Source organism: Antechinus flavipes, chromosome 2, assembly GCF_016432865.1.
Source record: "Antechinus flavipes isolate AdamAnt ecotype Samford, QLD, Australia chromosome 2, AdamAnt_v2, whole genome shotgun sequence".
NCBI lineage: Eukaryota > Metazoa > Chordata > Mammalia > Dasyuromorphia > Dasyuridae > Antechinus > Antechinus flavipes.
Window position 1 is genome coordinate 568,595,972 of NC_067399.1, and position 19,261 is coordinate 568,615,232.

General features: G+C 36.9%; 2 protein-coding genes across 3 annotated transcripts in view; one reads left to right on the plus strand and one right to left on the minus strand.

Annotated features, from left to right (window-relative positions):
* FANCI (FA complementation group I) overlaps positions 1-523 on the plus strand; it is a 64,658-nt gene extending 64,135 nt beyond the window's left edge. Inside the window, exon 38 of the mRNA XM_051981084.1 lies at positions 278-523. Coding sequence (XP_051837044.1) covers positions 278-349 — 72 coding nt within the window. The 3' untranslated portion in view covers positions 350-523. The remainder of the gene's footprint in view (positions 1-277) is intronic.
* Positions 524-616: 93 nt separating this feature from the next.
* POLG (DNA polymerase gamma, catalytic subunit) overlaps positions 617-19,261 on the minus strand; it is a 30,321-nt gene continuing 11,676 nt past the window's right edge. For both annotated transcript variants that reach the window (XM_051981082.1, XM_051981083.1), the window contains 10 exons: positions 19,099-19,259; positions 17,316-17,369; positions 16,943-17,060; positions 16,434-16,569; positions 16,054-16,300; positions 11,570-11,689; positions 10,500-10,668; positions 10,052-10,260; positions 915-1,075; positions 617-715 (listed from right to left, as the gene is read on the minus strand). In XM_051981082.1, the coding sequence (XP_051837042.1) occupies positions 651-715; positions 915-1,075; positions 10,052-10,260; positions 10,500-10,668; positions 11,570-11,689; positions 16,054-16,300; positions 16,434-16,569; positions 16,943-17,060; positions 17,316-17,369; positions 19,099-19,259 (1,440 nt within the window). In that variant the 3' untranslated portion in view covers positions 617-650. The remainder of the gene's footprint in view (positions 716-914; positions 1,076-10,051; positions 10,261-10,499; positions 10,669-11,569; positions 11,690-16,053; positions 16,301-16,433; positions 16,570-16,942; positions 17,061-17,315; positions 17,370-19,098; positions 19,260-19,261) is intronic.

Sequence of the window (19,261 nt, forward strand, 5' to 3'; positions counted from 1 at the left end):
TTGAATTATCTAAATAAAATTGAGGTTTAAGAATTTCAGTTGTCTTCTATATGATTCTGATTACCAAGTGTGATCTGATCATTTAAAAAAATTAAATGTAGGTAATAGTAGATACTAGACTATCTATGTCCTACTTGGCTTTCCCACACGTCTATAAAATACTTTTCCCCTAAATTAAGTACTCTATAGGGAAAAGAGAAGAACCTTTCCTCCAAAAAGTAGAAATAACATACTTTGATAAAAATATTTATTTTTAAACATTTCACTCTCTTTCCAGACTGTTGCATCTGAAGAGAGAAAAGATGATGATAGTCAAGAACCAGCCAAGAAGAAAAGAAAAAAAAAATGAAATCCCTGAGTTGCTACATACAGCATAATTCTTAACTGCTTCAGGACCTAGAGCACCTTTGTTTACTTCCTTTGAACCTACTGAAATGAACATTCATTCTTCTTGGCATGTCAGTAGAATGCTTTATCAAATAGCAGCACATAAACTTTATAAAAATTCTTCTTTCTGGAGAAATGACTGGCCCAAGGCAAACTCTGTCCCAGAAAAGGGTGAACTAAGACTGTGAGGTAAGAGCCTTCCTCAGTATTAATGCTCCATAGGAGCAAATGGGATGCTTTCAGACCACAACATTCTTCCAGGATTAGCTTCTTTTCTCCAAGGATCCTTTGGTGAGTTTAATTATTTGATAAATATCCAATGCTTCACCTGAAAGACAATTAAAATTGATTAGTGGGACTTGTCTTGTGACTGGGTAATGATTGAGAATGTTAATTCCCAGAAACAAGGTTATTCTATCCAGCAGGGCTTCTATGACTATAATTTTTATAAAATCCCTATAACTCTTTAAGTTAGCTTTAATTCCACTATCTGCATTCTATGGGTAGAAATAAAACAATGTACTCACCTGGTGGGATCCCATATCTCCTTTCTAGTCCAGTTGGGTTGGAAGGTGTTTTACAATCCATTGTCACTTCCTTCCTTAAGCACTGGTCAATATCGACTGCACTGAAAAAGGCCACAGACTGGGGCAAGTCGTTAAGACCTAATTTATAGGCAAACATGCATCTGAAATAGACCAAATATATTTTGCTAAGTGAACAGCTCCCAGAGTCAAAGACTGACAGATAAAAACACATACTGAATTATTTTGTTCTCAATCCATTAGGTTAAATTTAAAATTTTCCACAGAATCCTATACCAACCATCCAAAGGGCCTAACCCTAAATTCCATTTTTCTGCTAGGCTGAAACCCACCTCGCATGAACATTTACACATGACAAATTTTTTGCTTTTACAGAAGGGCAAAAAGCAAATTTAATACCGCAACATTAGTGGGCATTATTTGATCCTTGTTTAATAATTGTCACTCTACTATTTTAATCTTGGTAGAAACAATCATGATATCAATACCAAAAAACTCAAAGCACAGCACAATTTTTTTTTTAATCTGTCATCAGCTGAGACCAGAAGTATGTATCAGTATATAAATAAATTAATTTTGTTCAGATTGGTGGTGTTCTTTATAAATCACATATAAATTCAACTATTGTTCTTGGATTAGAATGATAAATGCTTTTCCTAAGAGTCCTTCAACCAGAATTTAGTTAGCAAGATGACTGAAACGATTTAGTTACCCAATGACACCTCATGGAATGGAGGTGACCCTGGGTTCTAAATAGCCTAAGTTCTGTCTAGAAGGTTGTACTATGCCTGAAAGACTTAAAGTAAGATCACCAGTAGGCTAACCACTTCATAAATTCTTTGATTCATAGGTTGCCATAGCAAGAAAAAAAAAAAATGTCCCACCATCCCTCTTTCTTTACTGACTAGTGGAGTGGCATAAAAGACTCTGGGGATGAGGGAATGGGAAGAAGAATTCCAAGACTGATTTTTTATCTATAAAATTTAGGGTCAGAGAGATCCTTATTCAATGATCAAGACAATAGAAAGTTATTGGTAGAATTTAATCATATCAATCTTGACTTCATTGACTCAAAGAGGTTCACAAATGTGGGTGGAAAAATACTTCTTTGAATATAATGTGTTATTTTATAACTATGTGTTTAATTTTATGCATTTAAGAAACATTGTTTGGAGTCCATGATACACAAATAAATTAAGAACTTCTGTTATAAATGAAACTAGATGACCATGACAAAGAATATCCTTGATAGGCAAATTAAAAAATTAGCAAAGTACTAGGAATACAAAGAACAAGTGATATGCGTTCTCAGGAGCTCACTTTCTAAAAGGAGGGGAAACAATATATAGGATGCCCAAGAAAAGGTGTGGGATGGGTAAAGTCTGGGAAGTCACTAGAATGCAGACTTGACTGGAACAATAACATGCAGAAAGTTATGTATATGGATACTAGTTTAAAGATGATATCGATTCTAGAAGAAAAGTTAGGAAATTTGTAATAATTTAGGTAAGAGATACTAATTAAAGGTCAGAACTAGGCTGGTGGCTAAGGGATTGGGGGGGAAAAAAAGTTTATTACATGACTGGTCAAAAGAGTGAATATTGTATTGGGGGAGAGTGGGAAAGGGAAGGAAGTTCAAGAGGACTTGGAGTTTGCAAACATAAATGTTAATAAGAAGGCAGCACCTTTTAACAGACATAAGTTAAAAAGAAATGGGTTTCCATAGAAAAAAACATTTTCCTGTGAAGGTGTAGTTTGAAAAGTTGAGCTTAATCAAGGTAGAGATGTCCTGTCAACTGCCAGACCTGGAACTCAAGAAAAAATTTAGGGCTAAATATGTAGATCTGAGATTCAGCAGCATTAAAGATAATTAAAATTCGTGCAAACTGATGAGATCACTGGAGAAAATAAAGGAAGAAAAAGTAAAAAGGATCCAGGTCAATTGACCTCTCCAGCCAAGAAGATCTAAATCAGAAGTTTTGTTCTAATCCAAAAAGCATTTATTAAGCATATACCATGTATTGGGCATTCTGCTAGATTTTAAGGAATCAAAAAAAAAATTAATTTTGGTGTGTGTTTGTGGAAACACTAACACTGGAGTTAATAGGAAGGTTTTTCTGTAGTAGTAGCATTAGGGAATTAAGGCTTCTAAGGGGTGGATGTGAGCAAGGGAAGCATTCTAGGAATGAATGGAAGACTGCCCAGGCAAAGACTGGACAAAATTTCTGATTAAGTTCCATGATTATGTCTGGAAACCATAGGAAAAACTCACTGAATAAAGAATACCCATTGTTCAAACTGATTATGATAAACAGTTTAGACAACCCACAGAGCCAACTAGTATGTCAGCACATGCATCTTTTGATAGATGATGTAGATGCATAACAAAAAGAGCTCAGGATGGAGTATGAGAAGGAAAAGTGGAACTGGCTGACTGTTGGGAAATTGTGCTACATAATGATCCTAACCGCACAAAAACAAAGAACCATCATTTTTAATGCTGATAACCTTCCAATTATTCTCTATGGCTATAAGTCACGGAATACTGTTTCAAAAATTAAGAGGAAATGGAGAAGTGTAGATGTGCATGAAGGTCATATTGCCAACAGAATTACACGGGAGGAGCAATGTAAAAAAATATTACCTGGGAAATCTACACTTTTGGCGAGAACATCCAACTTGATGAGATCTCAGATCCCTTACAGTACTGAAATTATATGGCAATATGAAGAGGGTCTGAGGCAGGAGAAATAAAACAATGACAACTGGACATAAAATAAATCTCATACTCGATTGTTTAAATATCCCTATCACTTGCCTATGTCTAATTTGATCTATTCACTTCAAAAATTTTTAACCTGAAATTAAATCCCCTATGAAAGACTAATCATGTTATTTCCTCAATCCTAACATCTCAGCATTTCAGTTACAAATGTCTGAATTATCTGTGCTTCCTTTCAAGTTCTGTTCTTTAACTTTTAAATTTCCCTCTAAGAAATTGTTACTTGTAAAGAGTCACAGACAATGGGAAACTCTGGGTGAGATATAAGATCCTTCAGCCCAGAGGGAACCTGCTGCCAATGTCTGGTTCGGCTCCCCATCTTCCCTAAAGGCTCTTGGACTTCCTGAGAAGTAAGGGGGTGGTGACAACCTGTGTTGTGATTGAAGCAGAGTGATACCAGGTGGCAAACTATGTACAATAGCAGGTTGTTCATGTGGTCCCATGTGCATAGTATATACTTAGCACATACCCAATGTTTTTGTTACTTAAGGGTATGAGGGTATAAAAGGGGAAAGTCCTTGAAATAAATGGACTCCATATTTGCACCACGCTCAGGAGTCCTGACTCATCACTTCTCCATTAAGACGGTATATTTTAATCACCCTGGTGTGAAGGCTCTAGAAAGCAATGGTACATTTTGTCATCCCTACTTGGGGGCTCTAGAAAGCGGGACATGACAGTTACCCAGATTGATCTTAGTGATCCATAAAATTATTGTTGTCACCACATATGATAACATCTATCTGAATTCTACCAGTCAACAAATACTTATTCCATACCTACTATGTGCCAGGCATTAAGCTAAATACCAGAATTAGTAATATAATTTCCTTTTCAGAACCCTTAACAAATTTTAGACTGATTTGACTAAACAGAACTTTTATTTCAAAGGCATCAGCAAAGGGAAAACTGGCCCCTTCTGAAATACATCTTGCTAAAAAACATTGGGTTGAATTGAAAAATATTTTTTGAAAATCATTTTGACTAGGTCTATAAGGTACAAAGGAACTCTTCCTAACATTTTCTCCTTGGGCCTCCAATTTTCCCCTTGTCCTCTTCTCTTAACAAATGACAAACTCCAGTTTTACTAAAATTGAAACTGTATGAGACAAGCTATCTTTCTTCCTCCCCTCCTCCATTTCTTTAAACTTCTCTAGTCTCAGATGAAAAGGTACCACCACTATACTTGATCCTTCCTTCCCATCTCTTACATATCCTTAATCCATAAATCACATCTGCATCCATTTTCAAATTCTCCTCTTGCTCCTTCCAATCACGCTTAAGTCTTCCCTGTCTTCAGTCCATACCATTTTAAATGAAAAATTTCCAGTTAAGATAATGACCTTACCACTAAATCCCCAACAATATTATGCTCTCTCTGCAGCATAAAAACACTGGAAACTACTCTACTTAAGATCCTTCTCTACTCTGGCTTCCACAAAACTGCACATTCATGGTCCTCTTACCTCTCTAGTCATCCCTGTTTCTTCATTCTATTAGGGCCTTTTACTATGGCCGTACTCCGAGGTTCCATCCTAAGCTTTCTTCTAAATAATAATAATCTTTAAGTGATCTCATCCATTCTCATGGCCTCAATTATCATCTACACAGATGACTCTGAATCTTTATTACTATCCTCCATTTCTCCCCAGGGCTCAAGGCCCATTATTTCTAAATTTTATTAGATACCTCCATCTCTATGTCCTTCTGGCATCTTAAACTCATTTTGAAAATTGAAATTTTGCCAGTGTTAATATGGATTCCTTGAATTTAAGACTTCTGAGCTACACAAGGACTAAAGTTAAGTGCACTAAGAGTATTGCCACCAAATGCAGCACCAATCTGATGAAGCTGTAGGGGGCAAAAAGGGAACTAGCTGGCTGTCTGAGGTAAAGGGGACCAGCCCAGGCTAGAAAACAAAGTCAAAACTTCTATGCCAATCGGCTATGGAGTTGAGCCTGTAAGTGGCTCCTTCATTTCCAGTCTAAGAGAGACAGAAACACAGATAAAAGAAAGAAGGGAGGAAGAAAAAGAGGGAGTATAATTTACCCCACCCACACTTTTCTACTTCTACTAATGACACTGTTCTCCCAGTCATTCTACCTTGCCTCACACATTAAATTAGCAACTCTTCTAGTTTCTATCTTCACCATATCTTATTTCTGCCCCTTCCTCACTTCCACTTCAAACCACACTAATCTGGGCCCTATTCCTTTCTAACTTAGCTCCTATAAAAACCTAATGAATTGATCTGCCTGTCTCTAGTCAAAAAGTTATTTACCTGGAATTGGATGAATTTAATATTTTGAAAACTATTTTAATAGAATTGTTTTTTGTAATCCTATGTATTCTATTTTGTGTTTAATAATACGAACTTCTCGTAGGCTTTATGAGATGCTGCCAAAGGTCCATGACACAAAAAAGATTAAGAAGCCTGTCTAGTTTTCCCTCTCTTTAATTCATTCACATAGCTGCCCAAGTAATCTTCCTCATGCACAGCTGTGATCACTTTAGTCCTCAACTCAAAAATCTTTTTTTCCCTTTTTGATCTGATTTTTCTTGTGCAGCATGATAATTGTGGAAATATGTATAGAAGAATTGCACACATTTAACCTATATTGGATTATTTGCTGTCTAGGGCAAGGAGTGGGGGAAAGAGAGGAAGAAAAAATTTGGAACAACAAGATTTTGCAAGGGTGAATGTTGGAAACTATCTTTGCATGTATTTTGAAGATAAAAAGCTATTATTTTAAAAAATAATAATAAATTCACAGATCCTGGGTTAGGAATACTTGCTCTAGACTGTCAAGATGACTGATAGTCACTCCTCCCACCTTTACAAATCTGATTGGCATGTTTTATCAATTATAAATCACAAATCAATCACAAATGTTTAAAAGCACAAGGGCCAAATAAAGATCCCAAGGGTAATGTTGCCCTGAAGCTCTCCTGCCATGCTGATATAAAACACAACAATTACTCTTTGGCCATCTAACCAGTTCTGGATCTAGCTGATCTTTTATCTTGATCCTTTTCCACAAAAAAGAATATGGAATATTTTATCAAAAACTTTGCTAAAATCTAAGTAAACTATATTCACATTATTTTAGCATCTACTAGTTTAATATTCCTCTCAAAAAGGGAAATGAATTAATCTGGCATGACCTATTCTTGATGAAACTATACTGGCTCTTTTTTCTCTTTCTAAATATTTGCCAACCAGCTCTTTGATAGTCCTTTCTGGGATTTCCCACTGGCCTATAATCTGAAGGCTCTTTTATGTTTATATAAATGGCTATATGTACACTGTCATCATAATGTACACCACATATAAAAGGAACCAAGACAGCAGATAATGAATTGAGGGAAAAAAAAATCATCACAAGTTGTCCCTAAATTTGTTTTTCCTCATAACATACAAACTAATTCATATAGGAAGCACCTGCAAAAGTGTTCTCTGGCTGTACTTTTCCTAAACCAATCGAAGCATGGGATGACTGTTAAACTGATAATAAGGTGTGCTGAAAAGGTGATCCCACAGATATGGAATACTACAAACAGTGCCAGCTATCAATATGATAGCTGATTTCCATTTAAAATAACTGTAGACTTGGGAGTCTATCTGCCGAGATAAATCCAAAAACTATACAAACAAAATTACCAAACACTTCTCATACAAATAATCATATCTAAAAAAATAGAAAAAATATGAAATGATCATAGGTTGGCCAAGCCAATATAATAATAAATGACAATTCTACTTAATCTACTTATTCAGTGCCATACCAAATTATCAAAAATTCTTTATTATAGAGTTGGAAAAAAAAAATAACACCTAGGTGGTGCAATGGATAGAGCAGCAGCCCTGACATCAAAAGGATCTGAGTTCAAATCTGGCCTCAGATACTTAACATTTCCTAGCTGTGTAACCCTGAACAAGTCATGTAACCCCAATTGCCTCAGCAAAACAACAACAACAAAAAAAAACTATTTGGTACTGGCTAAGAAATATAGTGATGGATGAGTGAAATCAGTTAGTTACACAAGATACAATAGTCATTGAATATGGTAATATATTATTTGACAAACCCAAAGATTCCAGCTTCTGAGATAAGAATTCACTATTTTCCAAAAATTGCAGGAAAAACTGAAAAACAGCAGAAACTTGGCATAGACCAACATCTGACATCATCTACTAAAATAAAATAATGTAAAAAATGCATATGTGACTTAGACATTAGTAATACAATAAGTAAATCAGAAGAGCAAGAAATAGTTTACCTGTCAGATCTACAGAGAAATGAAGAATTTATTACCAAACAAACAAGTGGTGGAGGACATCACGAAATGCAAAATGTATAGTTTTGATTATATTAAAAAAATTTTTACACAAACAAGACCCATGCAAACAAGATTACAAGGAAAGCAGAAAACTAGCAAATATCTCTGATAAAGGCCTCCTTTCTCAACTATATAAAGAACTGAGTCAAATTTATAAGAATACAAGTCATTCTCCAATTGATAGTCAAAGGAAATGAATAGGAAATTTTCAGATGAAGAAATTAAAGTTATCAAGTCATATGAAAAAATGCTCTAAAACTCACTATTAAACTCACAAGAAACACAAATTAAAACAACTCTGAAGTACCACCTCACACATAACAAATTGGCTAATATGACAGAAAAGGAAAATAATACATATGAGAAAATTTGGACATTAATGCAATTAAGAGTTGTGAAATGATCAACCACTCTACAAAGCAATTTGGAACTATGCCCAAAGGGAAATCAAATTGTGCATATCCTTTGATTCAGCAATATCACTACTAAGGCTATACCCCAAAGAGATCATAAAAAAGAGAAAAGAACCTAAATGTACAAAAATATTTATAGCACTTCTTTTTGTGGTGAAAAAGAATTGGAAATTGAGGGAATGCCCATCATTTGGGGAATAGCTGAAACAAGTTGTAGTATATGAATGAAATGGAATACTATTGTGCTATAAGAAATGAATGCTAATTTGGAACTATGCTCAAAAAGTTATCCAACTGTGTATCCCCTTTGATCCTGCAGTGTCTCTACTGGGCCTGTATCTCAAAAAGATCTTAAAGGAGGGAAAGGGACCTGTGTGTGCAAAAATGTTTGTGGCAGCCCTTTTGTAGTGGCCAGAAACTGGAAACTGAGAGGATGCCCATCAATTGGAGAATGGCTGAATACATTATGGCATATGAATGTTATGAAATATTATTATTCTGTAAGAAATAACCAGCAGGACAATTTCAGAGAGGCCTAGAGAGACTTACAAGAACTGAGGCTGAGTTTAACAAGAAGAACCAGGAGGTCACTGTACACGGCAACTGCAAGATTATCCAAAGATCAATTCTGATGGACATGGTGACTCTCATCAACAATGAGATGATTCAGACCAATTCCAAGTGTTCAATCATGAAGAGAGCCATCTACACCCAGAGAAAAGACTGTGGGAACTGAGTGTGGTTCACAATATAGCATTTTCACTCTTTTTTGTTGTTTGCTTGTATTTTATTTTTGTTCTCTTTTTCTTTTTCTTTTTTTTTTTGGTTTTTTTTTTTTTTACTGGTTTGATTTGATTTTTCTTGTGCAGCACGATAATTGTATAAATATGTATGCATATATTGGATTCAATGTATATTTCTACCATATTTTTTAAAAAATAAAAAGAAATGCTAGTGTTTCCTGTTTAAAAAAGAAAGAAAGAAATGAATGCTATAAGAAATGATGAGCAGACAGTTTTGGAAAAAACCTAGAAACACTTACAAGAACTGTTGCTGAGTGAAGTGAGCAGAACCAGAACATTGTAAAAATTAACAGGAACATTGTGCAATAATTAACTATGAAAGATTAAATTCTTGGCAGCAATACAATGATCTATGACAATTCCAAAATGAAAAACACTAACTACATCCAAAGAAAGAACAGGTGGAGTCTGAATGCAGATTGAAACCTTATTTTCACTTTGGGGGGGGGGGGGGGGGGGAGAGGGAGAGGACTATGGGTTTTCCCCCCTTTTGTTCTGTTTCTTTTTGCACAACATGTCTAATGTGGAAATATGTTTCACATGATTGCATACATATGTATAACCTATATCAGATTTATTGTCATCCTGGAGAGGTAAAGAGAAACAAGGGAAGGAAGGAGAAAAATCTCAAACTCAAAATCTTATAAAAAATGAACACTGAAAACTATCTTTACATGTAATTGGGAAGAAAAACACTATTTACATTTTTTTTTAAAAGAAATGAAGAAGGGCAACAATAAACTTTAAAGCAAATTAGCTCCATGGCTCCTGGAATCTTACCTTGTCAGAAGGTTCGTGATCTGCAAGGCAAGGGCAGCACGGTAGCGATCTTTTTCTTGAACCAGGTAGCGGACTTCATCATGAATGCTGATACAGAAACGGCCACTGATGTCAAATTCTTCAAACAGCCATTTCATAGCTACAAGCATCAGATGCAGATAATCCACAGCTGAGCTCTGTACCACCCAATTCACTCGACTGGTCACAAACTGCAGAAAGAGGGAAGATGAGTCACAAATAAGGTGATGGAAACTAGAGAAAAGTAAAGAGCCAAGATGCAAGATCCTAAGTCACAGTCTGGTAGACTCCTGACCCCTGAAGTAGACTGACTGTCATGGCAGGAGATCTGAAGCTCTCCCATTACCAGTTAGGGTGCTCTGTCTCTAGTACATTTACCAGTATGAGGGAGTCTCGCTGACTTCACCCACACATATGGAAGCTAACTTACCTCCCCTCTGACAACTGCAGGCTCCAGGGCCCGGGAGATTTGGCAGTCCAGTACAGGGGTTCTTGGGGAATCTGACATGGCAATGCTCTCCAATTTGTTGAACATCTCTGACTCTGTCCCTCCTGCCCAGGCTCGGTCAGCTACCAAATCCCACTTTCTCCTACGAGACCTGAAAGGTCACAAGAAACCAAATTCTTGAATTTGTCTTCTAAACATAACAGAGATACCACCATCACTGGGAAACAGGCACAGCTAAAGAAAAAAATATTAAAGGACCTGGGAAAGGCCAAAATCAAAAGAAAGGCAAAATTTATGGTGCCCAACATAACAAATTTAGATTGTCTTTAGTTACAAATTATATTAAGATGTATAATCTCATTTAATCTTTATAATAATCATGTGAGGTAGATAAGAGAAATATCACCCATTTTACAATGTCCACAACAATGACTTGCTGTAGTTTCCTGGCTTCCTAGGGCTTCACACTGTAATATCAACTTAAGCAAACCCTCCCTGCAAGGGAAATTTTAGGTATAGTATCAAAGAATGTTCCTATTTGTCTGAAGTTTCTTCAAGGATAAACTCCATGCCATTTCTTCCATAAAAGGCTTTCTTGATGCCCTCCCCTCATTAAAATATTTCAGAGCACTTTTTCTGGACCGCTCCCTTGTACTTAAGTTATGCTGTCTTACATTAATTATTTACATACCTGTCTCTTCCCTCCCCTCCCCACCCAGATTGTGAGTTGCTGGAGAACAAGTCTAGAGTCCACCTAGTTTTGTGTCCCTATAGCAACTAGCACAGTGTCTTTAACATTAATTAAGTCCAAGGACTCATGCGAGTTTTGTGATGCCTCAAAATGTCACTTCATCTATGGTCCACTACTTCTGGGACTCCTAGAAGTTTACTCAGATTCCTGTCTACTTTCTTTTAATTCATTCAAAAAATTAAACTTCCTAAAATAACTTTCAGAACCCACCATGGTACTCTATTACAAGAAGACCAATCCTAGACTCTGAAATCAAAAAATCCACGTCAGACATTCTCAAGAAATAAAGCCTTTTTCTTACATTTTGGAAGCTTCTTTCTGGATCTTCCGAAGGTCCTGAAGAGAGACCCAACCATCTGTCCTATCCAGCTGAATTCCCAGCTCCTTCACTAACCACTCGCCATCCTTTGAAAGTTGATACCTAACAAAAAAAGGAAAGAGACTCTGTCCATAAGAGTTTATTGAGCACTTGCTCTGTAGTCATTAAAGCTGTGAGAAATAAATGGTCTTCCTTCCACCTAGTAACTTTCAGGATGATATGGAGTTATAAGACATGTACAATATCTAATACAAATAAAACAACATATAGAATTGCAAAGTAAGTAGGAGAGGAAGGATCATTATCAACTGATAATTGATTATTTTACCAACTTATTATCAATTAAGAAGAACAAAAGGATGGAATTTGTGACCAAAGAAGAACTAGAGATCTATTGATCACAAAATAGAAAATTTTGATTATATCAAATTAAAAAGCTTTTGTACAAACAAAACTAATGCAAACAAGATTAGAAGGGAAGCAATAAACTAAGAAGATCAAAGAAAGCTTCCTAGAGGAAACAGCATAAAAATCAAAATTTAAGAGACAGGTCATGGAAAAAGGCATTTTACAAAGGAGAAATACGAGCAAAGGCATGATAACTGGAAGGTATGTGTCAGATACTATGTAAAACACCTTACAAATATTATCTCATTTGCTCTTCCCAACACTTCTGAAAAAATGGGTACTATTACTAGCCCCATTTTACAGATGAGGACACTGAGGCAAAAAGAGGTTACATGATAGGTCCAGGATCACACAGCTAGTAAGTATCTGAGGTTGGATTGAACATAGTTCCTCTTGACTTCAAGTCCAGCACTTTATTCACTGTACCCCCTAGCTGTACCAATAATACTAGCCATTCCCACTAATGGATAAGTTGTCAAAGAATACTGACAGGCAGTTTTCAAAAGAAACTACAAGTTATCAAAAGTCATAACAGAAATGCTTCAAATCACTAATAAGTGAAAGCAATTCTAAGGTTCCACTTCTTACTATGTTGACAAAGTTGACAAAAAAGGGAAAATGACAAATTTTGGAGAGGTTATGGGGAAAAGTTATTTTGATGCACTACTGATGGAGAGATGAATTGGGCTTAGCTATTCTGGAAAGCAATTTGCAACTATATCCCAAAAGTTACTAAGCTATGTTACTAAACTCGATCATCGGTCCAGCAATATTTCATTACTAGGCCCATACCTGAAAAAAGAAAAACACAAGATTTTGATATATAAATACAAGAATAATCACAGCACACTTTTATTAAAGTGGCAAATAACTGGAAACTAAGAGGTTACTCATCAATTGGGTAATGGCTAAAAAAAAAATATGGTATATAAATGTAATGGAATATTATTATGCCATAAAAAATGACAGTAGAGGGATAGCTAGATGATGCAGTGGATAGAGCACTAGCTCTGGATTCAGGAGGACCTGAATTCAAATTTGGCATCAGACACTTAATACTTACTAGGCTGTATGATCCTAGGCAAGTTGCTTAACCCCAATTGCCTTGTCTCTCCCCCTCCCAAAAATAGGAAAGAAATTACAAGTGGTTTCTGTGAAATCTGGGAAGTTTTGCATGAACTGATGCAAAATAAAGTGAGGAAAACAACTTATACAATAATATCACTAAAAACGACTTTGAAAAACTTAGGAACTCTGATCAACACAATGACCAGTAAAGAATCCAAACAACCAATGAGTGAAATATGCTAACTGCCTCTTAACAGATGACAGATTCAAGATACAGAATGAGAAATTATACATGGCCAGTAAAGGAAATTTATTTTGTTTGACTATTATTTGTATTTGTTACAAAGGTTGAGGTTTTTCACTTTGGGGTTTTTTGGTGTGTTTTTTTTTTTTTTTTTTTTTTTTTTGAGGGAAAGAGAAAACAAATTATTGCTAACTGAAAAATAAAGAAATTTTAATCCTTCTTTAACACTTATTCAAAATATGTTGTGCAGATATGGAGTCAAGATGGTAGAGTGAGAGATTGCAAATATGACTTAATTTCCCCAAAATTTCCTCTATACCTCTATAAAATAGACCAAATAAATTCTGATCCAGAAAGACAAGAAAAAATCACAGTGAGTGGTTTTCCACTCCAGGAAAACTTAGAAAGATAAATGGACAGCTTTATGGGCAGGGAATAACCTAATACATGGTGATAGCGAGGATAATGAAGTTTTTATTTTCCCAGACTGAATTGTTAAAATAGTAGAAGGACATAAAAGACAGAAGCTCAGGCTAGATACCATTCCAGGATTGAGCAACATAAATTTCAAAGTCAAGAAGTAGATCAGAAAAATGAGCAAACAAAAAAAGCTGATCATAGAAAGCCAGTATAGTAACAGAGAAGACCCTTAAGACACAAACTTCAAAAAAGATAATGACTTGAAAACATAAGGCAAAAACCTCACAGAAAAATGCAAATCAGACACAGCCCAGCAAGAATTTCTAGAAGAGTTAAAGTGATTTTTTTTTAAAAATAAAACAATGATTTTAAAAATAAGATGACAACAATGGAAGAAAACGGGAAAATAAATAAGAACCATTCAAGAAAATTATGACAAAAGAATTCATAGTTTGGTGACCTGTAAAATAAGTTAGCTGGAGAAGGAAATAGCAAACCACTCCTGTATCTTTGCCGAGAAAACTCCCATAAAGGGTCATGAAGAGTCAAACACGACTAAGACAACTGAATGAATGATGTAAGAAGATTGGAAAGGAATCACTATTGATCAGAGAAATGCAAATTAAGACGATGATGAGATACAACTTCCCACCTGTCAGATTGGCTAAAATGACAGAAAAAGATAATGATGAATGTTGGAGGGGATATAGGAAAACTGAGACACTGACACATTGTTGGTGGAACTGTGAAAAGATCCTACAATTCTGGAGAGCAATGTGGAACTATGCTCAAAAAGTTTTCAAACTGTGCATACCCTTTGACTCAGCAATGTTACTACTGGGCTTATATCCCAAAGAGATAATAAAGAAGAGAAAGGGACCCACATGTGCAAAAATGTTTGTGGCAGCCCTGTTTGTAGTGACAAGAAACTGGAAACTGAGGGGATGCCCATCAGTTGGAGAATGGCTGAATAAATCATGATATATGAATGTTATGGAATATTATTGTTCTGTAAGAAATGACCAGCAGGATAATTTCAGAGAGGTCTGGAGAGACTTATATGAACTGATGCTAAGTAAAATGAGTAGAACTAGGAGATCATTACACATGGCAACTGAACAAGACAATATGATGGACATGGCTCTCTTCAACAATGAGATGATTCAGACCAGCTCCAATTATTCAGTAATGAAGAGAATCAGCTACACCCAAAGAGAGGTATGTAAGGAACTGAGTGTGGACCACAACATAGCATTTTTACTCTTTCTATTATTGTTTGCTTGCATTTTTGTTTTCCTTCTCAGGTGTTTTTTTCCCTCTCTAAATCCGATTTTTCTTGTTCAGCAAAATAACTGTATAAATATGTATACACATATTGGATTTAACATATAATTTAACATATTTAACATGTATTGGACTACCTGCCATCAAGGGGAGAGGATGGGAGAAGGAAGGGAAAATTTGGAATAGAAGGTTTTGATCCTTGTAAAAGTACCCATGCATATGTTTTGTAAATAAAAAGACATAATAAAAAACAATAAATAAATAAACTTGGGGGGTGAATAAATAAATAAGTGAATGAATAAAAAGAAGATTGGAAAGGTAGGAGAGGAGCTAGGTTATAAAGTACTTTGAATGACAAACAGAGCTTTTGTGGGACAGCTAGGTGGCATGAAGGATAGAGTTACATGGAGAGTTACATCCAGAATCAGGAAGACCTGAATTCAAATCTGACCTCACACATTTACTAGCTGTGTGACCCTGGCCAAGTCACTTAATTTGCCTTAGTTTCCTCGACCCTAAAATGAGTTGTAGAAGGAATGGCAAGCCATTCCAGTATCTTTGAGAAGAAAACTCCAAAAGGGGTCACAGAGTTAAACACAACCAACAAGTAAAATGACAACAACAACAACAACAAAAAAAATACTGAAGAAAACAGCTCCTCAAAAATCAGAATTGCTAAATAGTAAAAGAGTTACAAGACCTCACTAAAAAAAATAAATAAATAAAACAAAACAAAACTATTTTAAAGAACAGAACTGGCCAAGTGGAAGCCAATGACTCTGAGACATCAGAAAACAATAAAACAATGCCAAAAGATTTAAAGTAATAGAAAATGCAGACTATTTCAAAGGAAAAACAACTGCTCTAAAAAATAAGCCAAAGAGAAATGTTTAAAAATTACCAGACCACCTGAAAGCCAAGAACAAAAAAAAGAGACCAGACATCCTATTTCAGGCTTCTCAATTCCAAGGCTTGAGGGAGATGAGGTGAGGATTGGGTGAGAAGCAGATAGATATGGTCAAAATAAGGTGGCACTCCTTACTGGCGGAGTCCTTTGGTAACAGCATACATCTGCTGAGCCTTCTCTTGGGCTTGCTGCGGCGTCAGGCGGTGGTTGAACTGCATCAGCAGACGCTCAGCGAAGGGCTGACCAGCCCCATAAATTCGGCCGTAGTTGAAGACCTTGGCGTGCTCCCGACTGATGCCCACTGTGGATGCCGTCTTACTGTGTAAGTCAGTCCCACTGCTCTTCTTTCCCTGCAGAGTCATCCAGCCAAAGGCAGTACAACCTGCAAACACAAAGGCTTCGAAGCTGTCACTGGGGTGGCCCAGGCCAAGGAGCGACAACGGATCCGATGTCCGCATCGACCCACACTTCTCCCAACATCACTCAAAGGGTTCCTGTCCCCACTCCTTCCTCACCATGGATTCCAGCAAAATGGGCATCTCCAAGCACAGCAGCAATCCAGAGCTCCTGGGAATCCACATCAGCCCCAACCAGAACATAGCCAGGCGGGGCCTGCACCATGGCTTTCAGCTCACTACCTACTCGGTCCACCTGTGGAACACAGAGTCCTATTCCTCAGACACCTGTGGCATATGAGAGGGAAAAGGAACAAATGGACATCCAACCCCCTCTTCACCCTGGTCACAATACCTCAAGCTACTAGCTCTGAAGTAGAAAAGGAAATTATACGGTCACCAAGGAATGGGGGAGTGGGTGATGGGTCCTAAAAACCTTGGTGTCTTAGGCACCTGAGACAATCTCAGTAATAAAGGTGCTTTGGGCTTTTAAAATATAGAAAGAATTTGAGATGGTAAGAAAGAAAATGAGAAAGAAAATGAACATATCACAAACTTTCCTTCAGAGATCAAAAATATCTCCTAGATTCACAAGATAGGAAGAAGGAAGTCAGGAAAGCCCGACGTACCCTGGCATTGCTGGCTGTGAGCCAGGTGGGCTCCACGGCTCTGCGAGTGATAGTGCCGGCTGTCACCACCTGTGGCAGGATGGCCCCGTAGCAGCTCTCTTCATCATAGTCTGAGTGTCTGGAAGGACACGGGCAATCAATGTTCAGAGACATCTTGAACACTGAAAACTACACAACTATCCATTCAAACCGGATAACCCACGCCACCCTCTTGCCACACATATCACAGAACAACCTCGCTTTGCCAGTTAATAGGTCTGAAATGGAAAGCGTCCATACTCCATAAAGGAATCCAAATGCCTTATGTAAAGGAGGAGGGAAAGGACCGCCCACATCTCCCACTTTTTCCCCCAAATAACAACTTAGCTCCTACCTAATCACTGTTCGTGGCAGCTCTCCTTTCTGCAGCCACACGACCATTTGAGAACTGTGGAGAAAAAACATAGTCACCCCAAACCCAAAGGAAGCAAGTGATGACCTGCCTTTGCCTGTTCTATGGAAATCTGATCTGGATTCCAAAGAGTTTAGTCCAATCTGAAGTGCAGATCCCAGCCCTTACTTTATTCCTGTCAGAGTACAAGTTCAAGTTTAACACCCTGGGCTTTGGATCCTCTTCAGTCTAGGACTCTCAAGAATAGATCTTTGATGGAACAGAAATCAGACTCAATATTGGCCATGAAATTGGCCCCATTCTGGGGATTTTCCATCATCAAGATACCATTCAAAGACAAGTAGCTTTCTTTTTGGGTGTGACACACAACAAAGATCTCCTAAGACCTTCTCCAGGCCATCTCAGAATACAGGATGACCCAAGAAATATCCCAAGACCCACACCCTCAGGGTTCAGCTGGAAGACCAAAGAATAGAATGAGACAATATTCTTTAGAGCTAGAACCTTAGAGATCATCTGATTCAATTCCATTGTTTGTAAAATGAGGTCAGTAAGACTTACTTTATTTCCTCATGTGTGAAATGGAGGAGTTGGATCAGAGGACCGCCAAGGGACTTTTCAGTCAGGCAGGCAGTCAAGCGGTTGACAAGCATTTTTTTTTTTTTTTTTTAAGTAATTGGGATTAAGTGACTTGCCCAGGATCACATAGCTAGGAAGTGTAATCCAATTATTCTTATGTTTTCTCTTCTTGAACTATTTTTTAGATCAATTGTTTTTCTTATGAGATCTCACATTTTCTTCTATTTTTTTCACTCTTTATATTTTATTATTTCTTGGTCTCATAATTTTTCTGGCTTCCCTTTGCTCAATTCTAATTTTCAAGGAGTGGTTTAAAGTAATGTTTTGTTTTTAACTAAAATAAACAATTTAATAACTTATTGCATATAGTAGGTAACAATAAAGTAGAATTTAAAAAGCAAAAATGAGTATTAATGTTTTGGGGATTAGGAGGATGAATAAAGATATTAGTGTAATGAGATATAGGATAATGATGAGGAGACCAGGTTAAATAACTCCTCTGAGCCCTTACAGGTCATTAACAACCAAGCTGAGATTAAAAACACTAAGATCTAAGTCCTAGGCCAATTGTCACTGACTCAGGCTCTGACAATTTAAAAGGTTGAGGGGAAGAGGTCTCCATCAGTATAAAGGCATTTCGATAAGATAACATAAAAGTTTGGCGAAGCAAGGATTTCCCTGGGACTATACCTGTTTGAGGCTATATGTTCTTCCTTAAGGGCTCTAATGTAGAATAAGAGAATTTTCAAAATAATTTGCATTTATATTAAGCTTCAAGCTTTGCAAGCAAGCTTTTGCATAACATCTCATTTGAGTCTCACTACTACAGGGATTATCCCCATTTACCAGTTGAGGAAAATGAGGCACAAATAATTTTCCTCATGAAGTCTGGCTCAGCTTTAGATTATTCTGAGTTTAGTTGGTTCTGACAATTTAGATCCTTTTCCAGAAAGGGTATTAATGATTTGGCTCAGTCAAAATAATACAAGAGTCACCTTAGGCCTACCCTGTTAGTTGCTACAAACTGCCAGTAGCTTGTGACTCCATTCAATCTCTGTAGGAAAGAGAAATCCAAACTATTTTCTTCCCTACATAGTTTCTTTTCTTTCCATTTAACCCCAGGAACTACAAAAAGGCTATTTCCATCCATACAAGAAGCCCTTCTCCAGTATTTGCACTAGGTTACCTGATTCGCTTGTGAGCATTCCTCCAGAAGGAGACCATCTTGTTGATTTCGAGAGCCCTTGGGCCACTGGCACCCCCTGGACCAGCCTGCAGTGTACCATCCTCCATCTTCGGCAGGAAATCCTTAGCAAAGGGGCTTCCCACATTACAATTATTGCCATCCT